Source organism: Garra rufa, chromosome 3, assembly GCF_049309525.1.
Source record: "Garra rufa chromosome 3, GarRuf1.0, whole genome shotgun sequence".
Lineage (NCBI taxonomy): Eukaryota > Metazoa > Chordata > Actinopteri > Cypriniformes > Cyprinidae > Garra > Garra rufa.
In genome coordinates, this window is record NC_133363.1 from 61,253,269 (window position 1) to 61,266,230 (window position 12,962).

At 31.4% G+C, this 12,962-nt stretch overlaps 1 protein-coding gene across 5 annotated transcripts in view; it reads left to right on the forward strand.

Moving 5' to 3' along the window:
• clcn3 (chloride channel 3) overlaps positions 1 to 12,962 on the forward strand; it is a 57,720-nt gene that overhangs the window by 30,478 nt on the left and 14,280 nt on the right. For all 5 annotated transcript variants that reach the window (XM_073836462.1, XM_073836464.1, XM_073836465.1 and 2 more), the window contains 5 exons: positions 2,927 to 3,179; positions 5,025 to 5,317; positions 8,708 to 8,894; positions 8,977 to 9,375; positions 11,875 to 12,091. In XM_073836462.1, coding sequence (XP_073692563.1) covers positions 2,927 to 3,179; positions 5,025 to 5,317; positions 8,708 to 8,894; positions 8,977 to 9,375; positions 11,875 to 12,091 — 1,349 coding nt within the window. The remainder of the gene's footprint in view (positions 1 to 2,926; positions 3,180 to 5,024; positions 5,318 to 8,707; positions 8,895 to 8,976; positions 9,376 to 11,874; positions 12,092 to 12,962) is intronic.

Genomic DNA, 12,962 nt, shown 5'->3' on the forward strand with positions numbered 1-12,962 from the left:
TATAGTCATGAACACATTTTTAAAATCTCGCAATATTTCAAAGCCTTTATTATTTTCTAACTCTATAGCTGTGAAATAAAATGTACTTCAAGGACTCACTTTTCATTCATAAAAAAGGCATCGGAAAAAATGACTTTTCATGGAAAACAACGTCTATTTTTGGCTAAAATAATATGGAATTACCCATATAACCAATAGATGGCAGCAGAGCATTATTTATTATGCAGCTGCCTCTCCCTATATTTTTCAAGACGTCTTGCTTTTCGATTTCTTATAAAATTACCAGTATAATACATTGTAGTAATAAATACCACCCTAAAGTATATAGTATAGCAAGTGCAGAAAGTCATTAAGCTCACACACAAACAGCCTATAAGGGTGAATTATTTAAATACTAATATATAGTTCACTACAAATACGTTAAATATTGATGGTATAATAATTAAATAATGCACTCAATATGAATCGATAGGAATTTGAAATATTTTATAAAATTGAATAACTACTAACTAGTTTTATCTTGAACTGTAAAATCTATTAAATAGACTACATTTAACCAACACATACTTGTTACCGCTGTAGTTTTGTTACTCTGAATTTAGTCTGAATCATTTAAGCTCTTTTTTTTGACATCAGCTTGTCATTTGTTTGGTCCGGTTATTACTGTCAATCATAGCAATGACTGCACATATTTAGCCGATTTACTCGCGGATTTTTTTAAACTGGCGTTTGTCATTCTTGAAACGGTGTACATGGACGATTGGTCCTCTTAGAAAGAACACTTTTCTTCGATTGTGAATGGATTATGTAGAGAAAACGAACAAAGTACGCTCATATTACGGCACAGTACAGTTGACCAGAAATGGCTTGTCTAAACAAGGAAGTATTTCGTGCATATGGTCAATTGCATTTGCAAAAAATATTTAGGAGCATCAGTGTTTTTGTTTTTGCAACACATATCTGACGAATCCTTTCATAAACAAAGTGTAGAGAGAGTTTAAATAAGAGATTGATTGTGCAGCGCAGAGAGCTTCATTAGTTATAATTGAACTTTGTAAGATCACAATTAACTAAGACGAGTGACGGCTTTTAATACATTTTAAGGGAGTTTGTAAATGATTTATTGATTTAATACAGCAGTTCAATAAGAAGTTAATATAAAGTGACTTACATTGTCTGATTGTAACACTATTTCCTGATTTTGCAGTATTTTGTTGTCAAATATAGTCTAAAACAAATCACAATTCACTGTGCATCTCCATTCAACCACAGCAGTGTTTTGTTTATGAATGAACATGTGTTTTTAATAAAATCTAATGAGTCAATTTCCCATTCATGAAAACAGTCACTTGCTTTATTCCTGAATGAATCAGCCGTTCGAAGAAATCAAACGAATGAATGATTCAGTAGTTAAATCAGTGACTTGTCGCCACCTGCTGGCAGTTTTACTTTCATTTTTAAAGTATCTTTTCAGTTGTTTAAATCATTTAATATTCCTGTATTCAAAATTTTATATTTAAAACAATAATCTTAACATGAGTTTATGAATTTGATTGCACTCATGCCACCTCTGAGCCTCATTAAACATGAAAATACACCTACAAGCCACTTTTGTGTTCTTCTGTGCCACCTCTGTAGTACAAGTACATTTTATTAATACTGATTTCATTTGATTGGTAACTTATTCTTATTCTATTTGTTATTATTTCTGGTGATATAATTAGAAATTTTAAAAAGCTTATAAAAAATAATTTTAAAAGATGACATACTTTTAATAAATTTAGAAAAATGCCATTACAAAGGTAAAAAGAAAATGCCACTGTAAATCACTTTAAGGAGTCCAATATCACCTCATATCAGGAAGGCAAATTTTTTTAGCAGAATTTTTTTATTATTGATCAGAAGATGCTTCTACATTTTTTAAATTAGGAGGACAAGCACTACAAGAAGGAAATAAAATGCTTATAAGTGAGGTGTGAGGCTGTGGAATGGTGTTTGTCTGAGGAAGAAGTTTCAGTTGAATGATTTTTAAGCGAGTTTGTAAATGAGATAGTGATTTAATACAGCAGTTCAAGAAACAAGAAGTTAATATTGCCTGATTTTGATTTCGTCGTCAAAAATAGTCTGAAACAAGTCACAACTGAGCCACTGCACATCTCCATTCAAACACAGCGGCGTTTTGTTCATCAGCCGTTCAAACGAATCAAACGAGTGAATGATTCAGTAATTAAAACAGTGACTTGCCGCCACCTGCTGGCAGATTTAGTTAAAATTTTTTAAGTATTTATTTTTTATATTCAAAAAAATATATTTAAAACATTAATCTCAACACGAGATTCTGAATTTGATTGCACTCATGCCGCCTCATTAAACACAGGAAAATACACCTACAAGCCACTTGTGTTCTTCTGTGCCACCTCTGTAGTACAAATTAATTTTGTTAATACTGATTTCATTTGATTATTAACTTTGATTATCTGTTGTTTTATTTTGAAATTTTAAAAAGCTTAAAAGATTTATATTTTTAAAAGTTGACATTAAAAAGATGACTTACTCTTAATTAAGATTGGCAAAACTGCCATTGCAAAAAAAAAATCCCCTGTAAATTACTTTAAGGGGTCAAATATCACTTTGTAATGGGAAGGCACATTTTTGATCAGACTTGTTCGATTATTGATTAGTGTTCTCCTCATTTTTTTAAGTGCTTCTTAAAACAAAAGTAAGCTTGGAGCTCTAAAAGTGTAATTCATTCCTGTGATGCAAAGCTGAATTTTCAGCATCATTACTCCAGTCTTTAGTGATCCTTCAGAAATCCTTCTAATATGCTGATTTGCTCCTCAAGAAACTTTTATGTTTATCATCAGAGTTGACAACAGTTGTGTAAACTGTGAAGTTGTATTTAATGTGATCTGTTTGTCTCTCTCAGGTGAGTTATTACTTTCCACTGAAGACTCTGTGGCGCTCGTTTTTCGCGGCTCTGGTGGCGGCGTTCGTGCTGCGCTCCATCAACCCGTTCGGGAACAGTCGTCTGGTGCTGTTTTACGTGGAGTACCACACGCCCTGGTACCTGTTCGAGCTGTTCCCCTTCATCCTGCTGGGGGTGTTCGGTGGCCTCTGGGGAGCCTTCTTCATCCGGGCCAACATCGCCTGGTGCCGCCGTCGCAAGTCCACACGCTTCGGTTCGTACATGATAGTTGCATTAGTGTCAGTGTTTTAGTTTTATTAATACACTAATATGGGTCTTGTGAAGATTTAGTGGCCAATTTATTTCAATTTAATGGCCATACATTTTTTTTTTTAAGTGTTTAAAACACTTTTTTTTTAAATTATTTAATGTAATTTTATCTGTAATTTTATTTTTTGTTTTAAGATATTACCAATTTATGTATTTTTAACGTGTATCTTTGTGTTTTTACTGAATTTACAAATTTATTTTTGAATTTCAATTAAATTTTATGGCCATATTTTTTAAAGGTTTATTTATTTATTTATTTTTATATATATATTTTTTTATAATATTATGACCATAACTTTATCATTAAATTTTTAAAACGTGTATCTTTTATGTGTTTTTACCGAGATTACAATTTTATTTTTTGTTTTCAATTTTATGGCCATATTTTTATAGGTTTATTTATTTATTTTTATATATACATTTTTTTATAATGTTATGACCATAACTTTACATTTAATTTTTTATTTTATTTTTTTATGTGTTTTTACAGAATTTACAAATTTATTTTTGGTTTATAATTTTATGCAATATTTTTTACAGGTTTATTTATTTTTATATATATTTTTTATAAAATTATGACCACAACTTGACATTTAATTCTTAAAACGTGTATCTTTTATGTGTTTTTACCGAATTTACAAATTTATTTTTGGTTTTCAATTTTATGGCCATATTTTTCATAGGTATATATAATTATAATATATATATATAATTTTATTTTTTTTATTATTTTTTTTTTTAAATATTACGACCATAACTTTACACTTAATTTTTAAAACGTGTATTTTTATGTGTTTTTACAGTGATTACAATTTTATTTTTGGTTTTCAATTTTATGGCCATATTTTTTACAGGTTTATTTATTTATTTATTTTTATTTATTTATTTTTTGTAATATTATGACCATAACATTACTTGAAATGAAATAAAATAAACTGAAGTAAAAGAATAATTGTAAAGCTATATAGACATAAAAAAAATAATGATTAAATAATAATAATAATAATAAAAAATAATTATAAAAAGAAAAAAACTCTTAGCAAAATTATTTAAATGTTAACTACAGTTTAAATGAAAATGTGAAAATTTTGAAAATAATAATGTTTTTATAAGATATATATTTTTAACACACAAATTTATTTTGGTTTTCAGTTTTATGGCTGTATTTAATACAGGTTTATTTATTTATTTTTATATATATTTTTTATAATATTATGACCATAACATTAAAAAAAGCTTTTTTTTTTTTTTTACAAATTTTTGTATTTTATTTATTTTTTAAAAGTGTATCTTTTATGTATTTTTATGTGGTTTTTAACCGATTACAAATCTATTTTTGTTTTTCACTTGTATGGCCATAATTTTTAAGTTTCTCTTTTATTTTATTTCTGTTTTTAACAGACAAATTTTAAACAATTTTTTTTTTTTTTTTTGTATAATATTATGACCATAACATTAATAAAAGGTGTCCTTTGTTTTAGTTTTTAGCAAATGTGTTAACATCGTTTTGTTGACATTTGGAGCAAATGTTTATATTTATATATATTCAGTTGTCACTTAAATTGCAGATAAAGTAATTTTGTAATTTTGTTTTTGACAAACATACATTTTTCATTTAACTGAATCAAAATGGAAAAATTTTCTATTATTATTTATAATATATTATTTAGTAAATTTTTTAGTTCAAGTAACAATTTTTTCTTGTAGTAACAATTTAAGTTTTAGACAATAATGACCTTGATTAGCGTTTCTTGTGATTTAGTCCTAAAATACGAGCCTGTGTTTTTAGGTAAGTACCCGGTGTTGGAGGTGATCACGGTGGCTGCCATCACGGCCATCGTGGCGTTCCCGAACCCGTACACGCGGCAGAACACCAGCGAGCTGATCAAGGAGCTGTTCACGGACTGCGGGCCGCTGGAGTCGTCTCAGCTCTGTCAGTACCGCAGCCAGATGAACGGCAGTCAGGCGTATCCGGAGGGATCGGACTCCGCCGCCACCCCGGGCGTCTATTCGGCCATGTGGCAGCTCAGCCTGGCGCTCGTCTTCAAAATCATCATGACCATCTTCACCTTCGGACTCAAGGTCAGAATACATCACAATCATTATGCTACTAGTTTTCAGTTGTCTGATATTTTTAAAGTGACAGCATCATTTCACACTGAAATCAATCAAACACACTTATTTCTTTGAATTATGTGCAAAACAAATACATGTAAGTTGTGTTTCATGGCTCCGGATGGTTTTCTTGTTGGCTTTTTGTTATTCGACAGTCAAAACTCCTCAACATCTATGTTGGATTAATTAATTTTCTATACAACAGCCCTTTTAAATAACTTTTCATGGCCCTTAATTTAACAAAAGTGCTAAAAACACAAATAAATCGAATAAAATAGACCATGTATGGCCATAATTTTAAAAGAGTAATCTCTCTATTTTATTTATTTATTTATTTTATTTTTAACAGAACTGCTTTGTTTATATTAATAATTTTATTTTAAATCATTGCCATAAAAAAGGCTGTCTTTTATTTTATTTATTTATCTTTTTTTTAATGTGTGTGTGTTAACAGATTACAGCTTTATTTTGTTTAAATTTTATGGCCATCTATTTTAAAGCGTGTCTCATTTATTTTAAATCATTTATTTAAATAAAAACGTGTATTTATATTATTTGTTTGTTTGTTTTTTTAAACAGAGCACATACATGACGGATTTATATATATTTAATTTTGTTATTTTATGGTCATACAATTTTAAAAAGTGTCTATTTTATTTATTTCATGTAATTTTTCAGACTCCAGATTTTTTGTGTATTTAAATTTTATGGTTATGGTTTTATTTAACAGATTACATATTTATATTATATATTTATTTTATACAATTTTATTAAAATCTGTAATCTCTATTTTGTTTATTTTTAAAATATTGCAGCTTTATTTATATTAATATTTTATTTTAATTTAATTTTAAATCATGGCCATTAAAAAGCTGGCATTTCTAAATTAAATAATTAATTGTTTTATATGTGTGTTTTAACAAATTACAGCTTTATTTTGATTTTAATTGTGGCCATAATTTTTACAGTGTGTTTTGTTGTTAGTATTATTATTATATTTTTTTTGATCAGATTACAAATTTATTTTATGTATTTATTATTTATGGTCATAAATTGTTAACAAAATAGTGTTTTATTATTATTTTAATTTTTTTTACAGATTACAAATTGGGTTGTTTTTACATTTTATGGCTATAAAAAGTACATTTATTTTATGCTTTATGTCTATAAAATTTAAAATGTGAAAAGAAAATTTCATGATCATACGTTTAACAGATTACGTTTATTTGTTATATATTTGATTTGACATTTTGACCATAAAGCCTTTATTTCATTAGCACTGGCTATAAAATTGTTCATATTAAAACGGATTCATATTAAAACGGTCTTTTTGCATTTCAGTTTTCACAGACACTAGTCCATATGGCGATTTGAATTAAGTGACAGACCAACTTTTGATTTATTAATCCAAAAATCAACAAATTACGTAGCATTCCGCCCTATAGTAGATTTGTTTTTTATGAATGGAGTCCGCGATCCAGTCCGTGTTTTCGTGGAGGAGACATTGTAATCACGCGACCATGACGAGACAGAAATGACATGCCTTCTGTAAATAAGATAAATAACATAAGGCAATTTAGTATGTTTAATAAAAGAACTATGTATAGACCTGTTCTATAGGAAAGATAACCTTAAATGACTTCTATTGTGATGTGGCGCCAAATCGAAAATAAAATGAACTTGACGTTCAAGGGGGGCGGGGGTGCCGTTGGGGGGATAGATAAAATCGCAGCTGTGTGCGGTTTAGAAATCGCATGTGCTTAAATCGCGATTTTTTTGCGATTGCGATTAATTGCACAGCCCTAGTTTCAAACAACTGGTGTTCATCTGTTTACTAATGATTCTGGACGTCGGAGCGCTGTCGCCATCAGCTTAGCTCGCCTCTGGCCCGCCTACATCAGATACACCGATTTGATTGGTTCCCAGAACTGCTTACGTAATGCAGTAATGTGGATCATTCCTCGATGCCAGAGTGTCTTGCAGAGACAACTAGGGGTGGGACGATACAGGTAACTCACGATTCAATTCTGTGGCGATATGTGGCCCACGATATCGATAATATCGCGATTCACGATATCTACGATATTCAATATATTGGAAGAAATTTCATCAACGATATATCACGATATATGTGACTGAAAAAGAAAAAAATACCCATAATAAGGAAATCTTATGCATTTATTAATGCCAACATTTCCAACACTGTGCAAAGAAATATGCATTTGCATAATAACTCACTGCCTCCTGGTCTTAAATGTAAACAATGTACAGCTAGACAGATAAAAGTGCCTGAACATTAAAAAACAACATGAACATTAACTAACATGTGTAAACCGTGATACTGAAACGTCAGTAGTAAGTTACTGTAAAGTGCTTTATGTTAACCTGGACAGTGGTCTCATCAAGGCATATTCTTCTTGAGGAACACTAACGCCTGTTTCACACATACTCCGTCTGCAGTGTGTATGCAGTCCGTGTGCGTTACGTATGCGATGCAGAAGCAGCACGGACTCATTTTGCTTTCACACAGGACACGTTTGCAGTCCGTTCCTGATCCGCGGCTGTTTACCACAAACACACCATTTATCCGTTATTTTGATTTCAAATACAAATGTGCTTTTTCAGCATTGTGATACTCTTTTATCACAGTACACTAATACAATTCTAGATATATTCACGTTTAAACTCAACGTATAATAAACAACGTATTATTCAATGCACTTGCACAGCAACCGCGTGCAGTGTGAACGCTCTAATCCGTTAACAAGGGTGCGGAAAAAAATACTCAACGCATAAGCACTGCAGACGGAGTATGTGTGAAACAGGCGTAACTGATCAGCATGCTCAACTAGCGGGTGCGTCTTTGATTTGTTTTTCATTATCTTCCGCCATTCTTCTCACTTCTCTTTTATTCTGCGCTTCTTCTCTGATGTTGTAAGATAACTTGTGTTCTTCACTCATAGATATATATACGTATATATATCTATGTCTTCACTGGCCGCTGCTTCCGCCACTTTACGCCTATTTACTCGAACAGCGCCCCCCGCAAACAGAATGGTAGATATTGGGTAGTGACAGTGACACTGACGACGGGTAAATTAATCATTTGTGTTGTAATAAAATATCGATATTGGCCGTTAGTGTATCGATTATTTATTGCGACAGAGAGCACAACAATATATTGCAATATCGATTTTTTTTTCCCACCCCTAGAGACAACCTCTGGATTTCCAGGGTAGCTTTTATGCCCAGTTTGTCCTAATTCTACAAACCTAATCTGAGTGGTTGTTACACAGTACTGCTATTATTTTCTCACTGATGCATTGAAGATTTATCTTGTGTGTTTGTTGTGGTCAGGTACCGTCGGGTTTGTTCATCCCCAGTATGGCCATCGGGGCGATCGCGGGGCGTATCGTGGGCATCGCAGTGGAACAGCTGGCGTATTATCACCACGACTGGTTCCTGTTCAGAGAGTGGTGTGAGGTTGGAGCCGACTGCATCACGCCTGGTCTGTACGCCATGGTGGGCGCCGCCGCCTGTCTGGGTGCGTATACATGCATGCTTTCAGCTTTCTCTGCATCCTTTCCTCTTCCGCAGACTCTAATCTGTGGCGTTGTGTGCTGCAGGCGGCGTGACGCGTATGACGGTGTCTCTGGTGGTCATCGTGTTTGAGTTGACCGGCGGACTGGAGTACATCGTTCCTCTCATGGCGGCCGTCATGACCAGCAAATGGGTTGGTGATGCCTTCGGGAGAGAGGGCATTTACGAAGCCCACATCCGTCTGAACGGATACCCCTTCCTGGACGCCAAAGAAGAGTTCACGCACACCACGTTAGCGCGGGAAGTGATGCGACCGCGCCGTAACGACTCACCGCTGGCCGTGTTGACGCAGGACGACATGACCCTCGCCGAGCTGCAGAACATCATCTCTGATACCAGTTTCAACGGCTTCCCCGTCATCGTCTCCAAAGAGTCGCAGAGACTGGTGGGATTCGCGCTGCGCAGGGATATAACCATCGCTATAGGTAAATAAACTACTTGCTCGCAGTTTGAGAGAGACACTGCAGGCAAAACACAGTTTTTTCATGCACCTGTTAAGTTTGAGATTTTGGGTTTTTGGTTTTTCAGACTAGTGGTAAGAAAACATCCAAAAGACACTGTTAAGTGTTTCTTTTTTGGCACTTATTTGTGTCAGTAGTAGATTTCAATTACGATACATAATTTTAAAAGCCGTTTTCTAAAAATGAGTTTTTTCTCCTACACTGAGCCATAAATCTTTACTTCAGTAGCACTTACGCACATCAAACTTTACATTTTTATTCCTGTCTATATTCTAAAGGGATTTGTTCATATATAATTTGCTTGGTTTTATACATTTTATTCCCCCCAAAATGCTTTTAAATATATTGTTTTTTGTCTGTTTTAAGTATTTTCTGAATTATGAACCGACATAATGAGATTCCCTCTGTAAAAGTATTTGACTCTGATAGGTCAAAAAAAAAATTAAACAAGAATTTTGAAACTGACTTCATCCAGTTTTTAGATTTTTATGCTAGAAATGTATGCAAATGAGTGCATATTTCATTAAATAATGTCTCATTTGCATATTTAAAACTAACATTTTAGAAAAATGTTTGCGGTTATCAATGTCATCAATCAACTGGGTAAATAAGGTCATAACTATTAATTATTTTTTTATCCTATTCACCTGCAGTGTCTCGCCGAAGTAAATAAAGCTGTTTTAGTAATTTATTTCAGTATTTTCTGTCAAAAATTCAGATTACCACAACACAAAAATATCTTGTTTTTATTCATTTAATGTGAAAATAAGTATTATAAAAGTGGTGTAATTTTAACTGTTGATGTTGGCATGAAATTTGTTTTCTAAATGCATGTTTAGTGTTTACCAAGGCCCAATTTATTTAATTGAAAATACAGTAAAAATGTGAATATTATAGAAAAAAAAATAAAGCATTCTTTTAAATGTATGGCCATAAAATTTAAATCTGTAATCTCTTTATTATATGTATTTATTTAATATTATTTTTTGTAATTCTTTTTTTAAAGATTACAGTTGTCTTTATATTATTAATTTATTTTACTTGAAATCATGGCCATAAAAAATTTAAAAATGTGTATTTTATTTTATTTATTTTAGTCAAATTGCAGATTTATTTTTTGTATTTGAATTTTATGGTCATAAAATCTTAGCAAAAGACGTTACATAAGAGATTAGAAATAAAATCTAAAGCACTCTTTTAAATGTATGGCCATAAAATTGAAATAAAATCAGTAATTTTTCTATTTTATATATATATATATGTATATTTTTTATTTAGTTTTTTTTTTTTTTCTATAATTTTCTTTATTTAATTCTTTATTTATTTTAATTTATTTTATTTTAAATCATGTGTGTATGTTTTATTTCATTTATTTATTTATTATTATTATTATTTTTTTGGTTTTATCAAATTACAGATTTATTTTATGCAGTTGAATTTTATGGTCATAAGATGTTAACAAAAGAGTGTTTTTTTTTTTGTGTTTTTAACACAAATTTGCTTATTTATACTGTATATTTATTTTAAACATTTCTAATAAATATACAAATAAAATAAATGTATAATATGAATAAAAATGTTATTGTTATAAATAAAATACACTTTTAAAAAAAATGTATGACCATTAATTTTAAATACATAAAATTAATTTGTATATATAATTGTAAATAAATAAAGAACATTTTTAAATTTTATGGCCATAAAACGTAAAATAAATCTGTAATATATTAAAAACACAAATAATATAAATAAAATACACATTTGTTTTTTTTTTATTTTGACCATATAACTTAAAAAGTGTATTTATTTATATATATATATATATATATATATATATGTATATATATATATATATATATGTGTGTGACCCTGGACCATAAAACCAGTCGTAAGTTGCTGGGGTATGTTTGTAGCAATAGCCAAAAATACATTGTATGGGTCAAAATTATTGATTTTTCTTTTATGTCAAAAATCATTAGGAAATTAAGTAAAGATCATGTTCCATGAAGATTTTTTGTAAAATTCCTACTGTAAACCTATCAAAATGTAATTTTTGATTAGTAATATGCATGTTAAGAACTTAATTTGGACAACTTTAAAGGTGATTTTCTCAGTATTTTGATTTTTGCACCCTTAGATTTCAGATTTTCAAATAAATGTATCTCGGCCAAATATTGTCCTATCCTAACAAACCATACATCAATAGAAAGCTTATTTATTGAGCTTTCATAGGATGTATATATCTCAGTTTTGTAAAATTTAACCTTATGACTGGTTTTGTGGTCCAGGGTCATATATATATATATATATATATATATATATATATATATATATATATATATATGTATTTATTTATTTTCCTCTTCTGTTTTTGTTCACAAATACACATCAGAGTTTCCTTTTCCACAAATAGACCACCAAGACTTGAGACTAAAGATTTTCCTATGTTTGTGGTCTTTTCAGAAAATACCCGGCGTAAGCAGGAGGGAATAATGCTGAACTCCCGAGTCTATTTTACCCAGCATGCCCCGACCCTCCCTGCCGACAGCCCGCGGCCGCTGAAGCTGCGCAGCATCCTGGACATGAGCCCCTTCACCGTCACCGACCACACGCCCATGGAGATCGTGGTGGACATTTTCCGCAAACTCGGCCTGCGCCAGTGCCTCGTCACGCACAACGGGTGAGTGTCCGCCGGGACGAACCATCCTTTCTCTCTCCCTCTTGTGTGTCGTGTGTTTGAACTAACAAACGTCCCGCCAGCAGACACACGCGCACGTCTGCTGATGGGCTTCGGTCGTAGGGTCACGCTTCTGAAGATTCACATGCCTCTCAGCTGCTAGTCTGACACCAAACACACATTACACACTCGAACAAAGAGCCTTCAGAGTATCCAATTAGGCTAGGAGATATTGAACATTTGCTTTTATTTATACATTTAAGTTTACTAATAATGTCTTTAAATTAGATTCACGGTCTCATATTGTCTCACGACTTTAAAAGATTTATAAAAAAGTCTCTTCTGCTCACCAAACCTGCATTTATTTGATCCAAAGTACAGCACAAACAGTAATTAAAATAACTGTTTTCTATTTGAATATATTTTAAAATGTAATTTATTCCCGTGATCAAAGCTTAATTTTTAGCATCGTTACTGCGGTCTTTAGTGTCACATGATCCTTCAGAAATCATTCTAACATGCTGATTTTCTGCTCAAGAAAAATGTATTATTATTATCAATATTTAATTTTTTTTCAGGATTCTTTGATGAATAGAAAGATCCAAAGATCAACATTAATCTGAAATAAAAAGCTTTTGTAAAATCATACACTACACCGTTCAAAAGCTTATTTTGGGGGGGGAAAGAAGTGATAGAAAATAATACTTTTATTTAGAAAGGTCAAAAGGGATGATTAAGACATGTATAATGTTACAAAAGGTTTCTATTTCAGATAAATGATGTTCTTCTGAACTGTCTATTCATCAAAGAAACCTGAAACAAATCTACTCAGCTGTTTACAACATAATAATAATAAATGTTTTTGAGCAGCAAA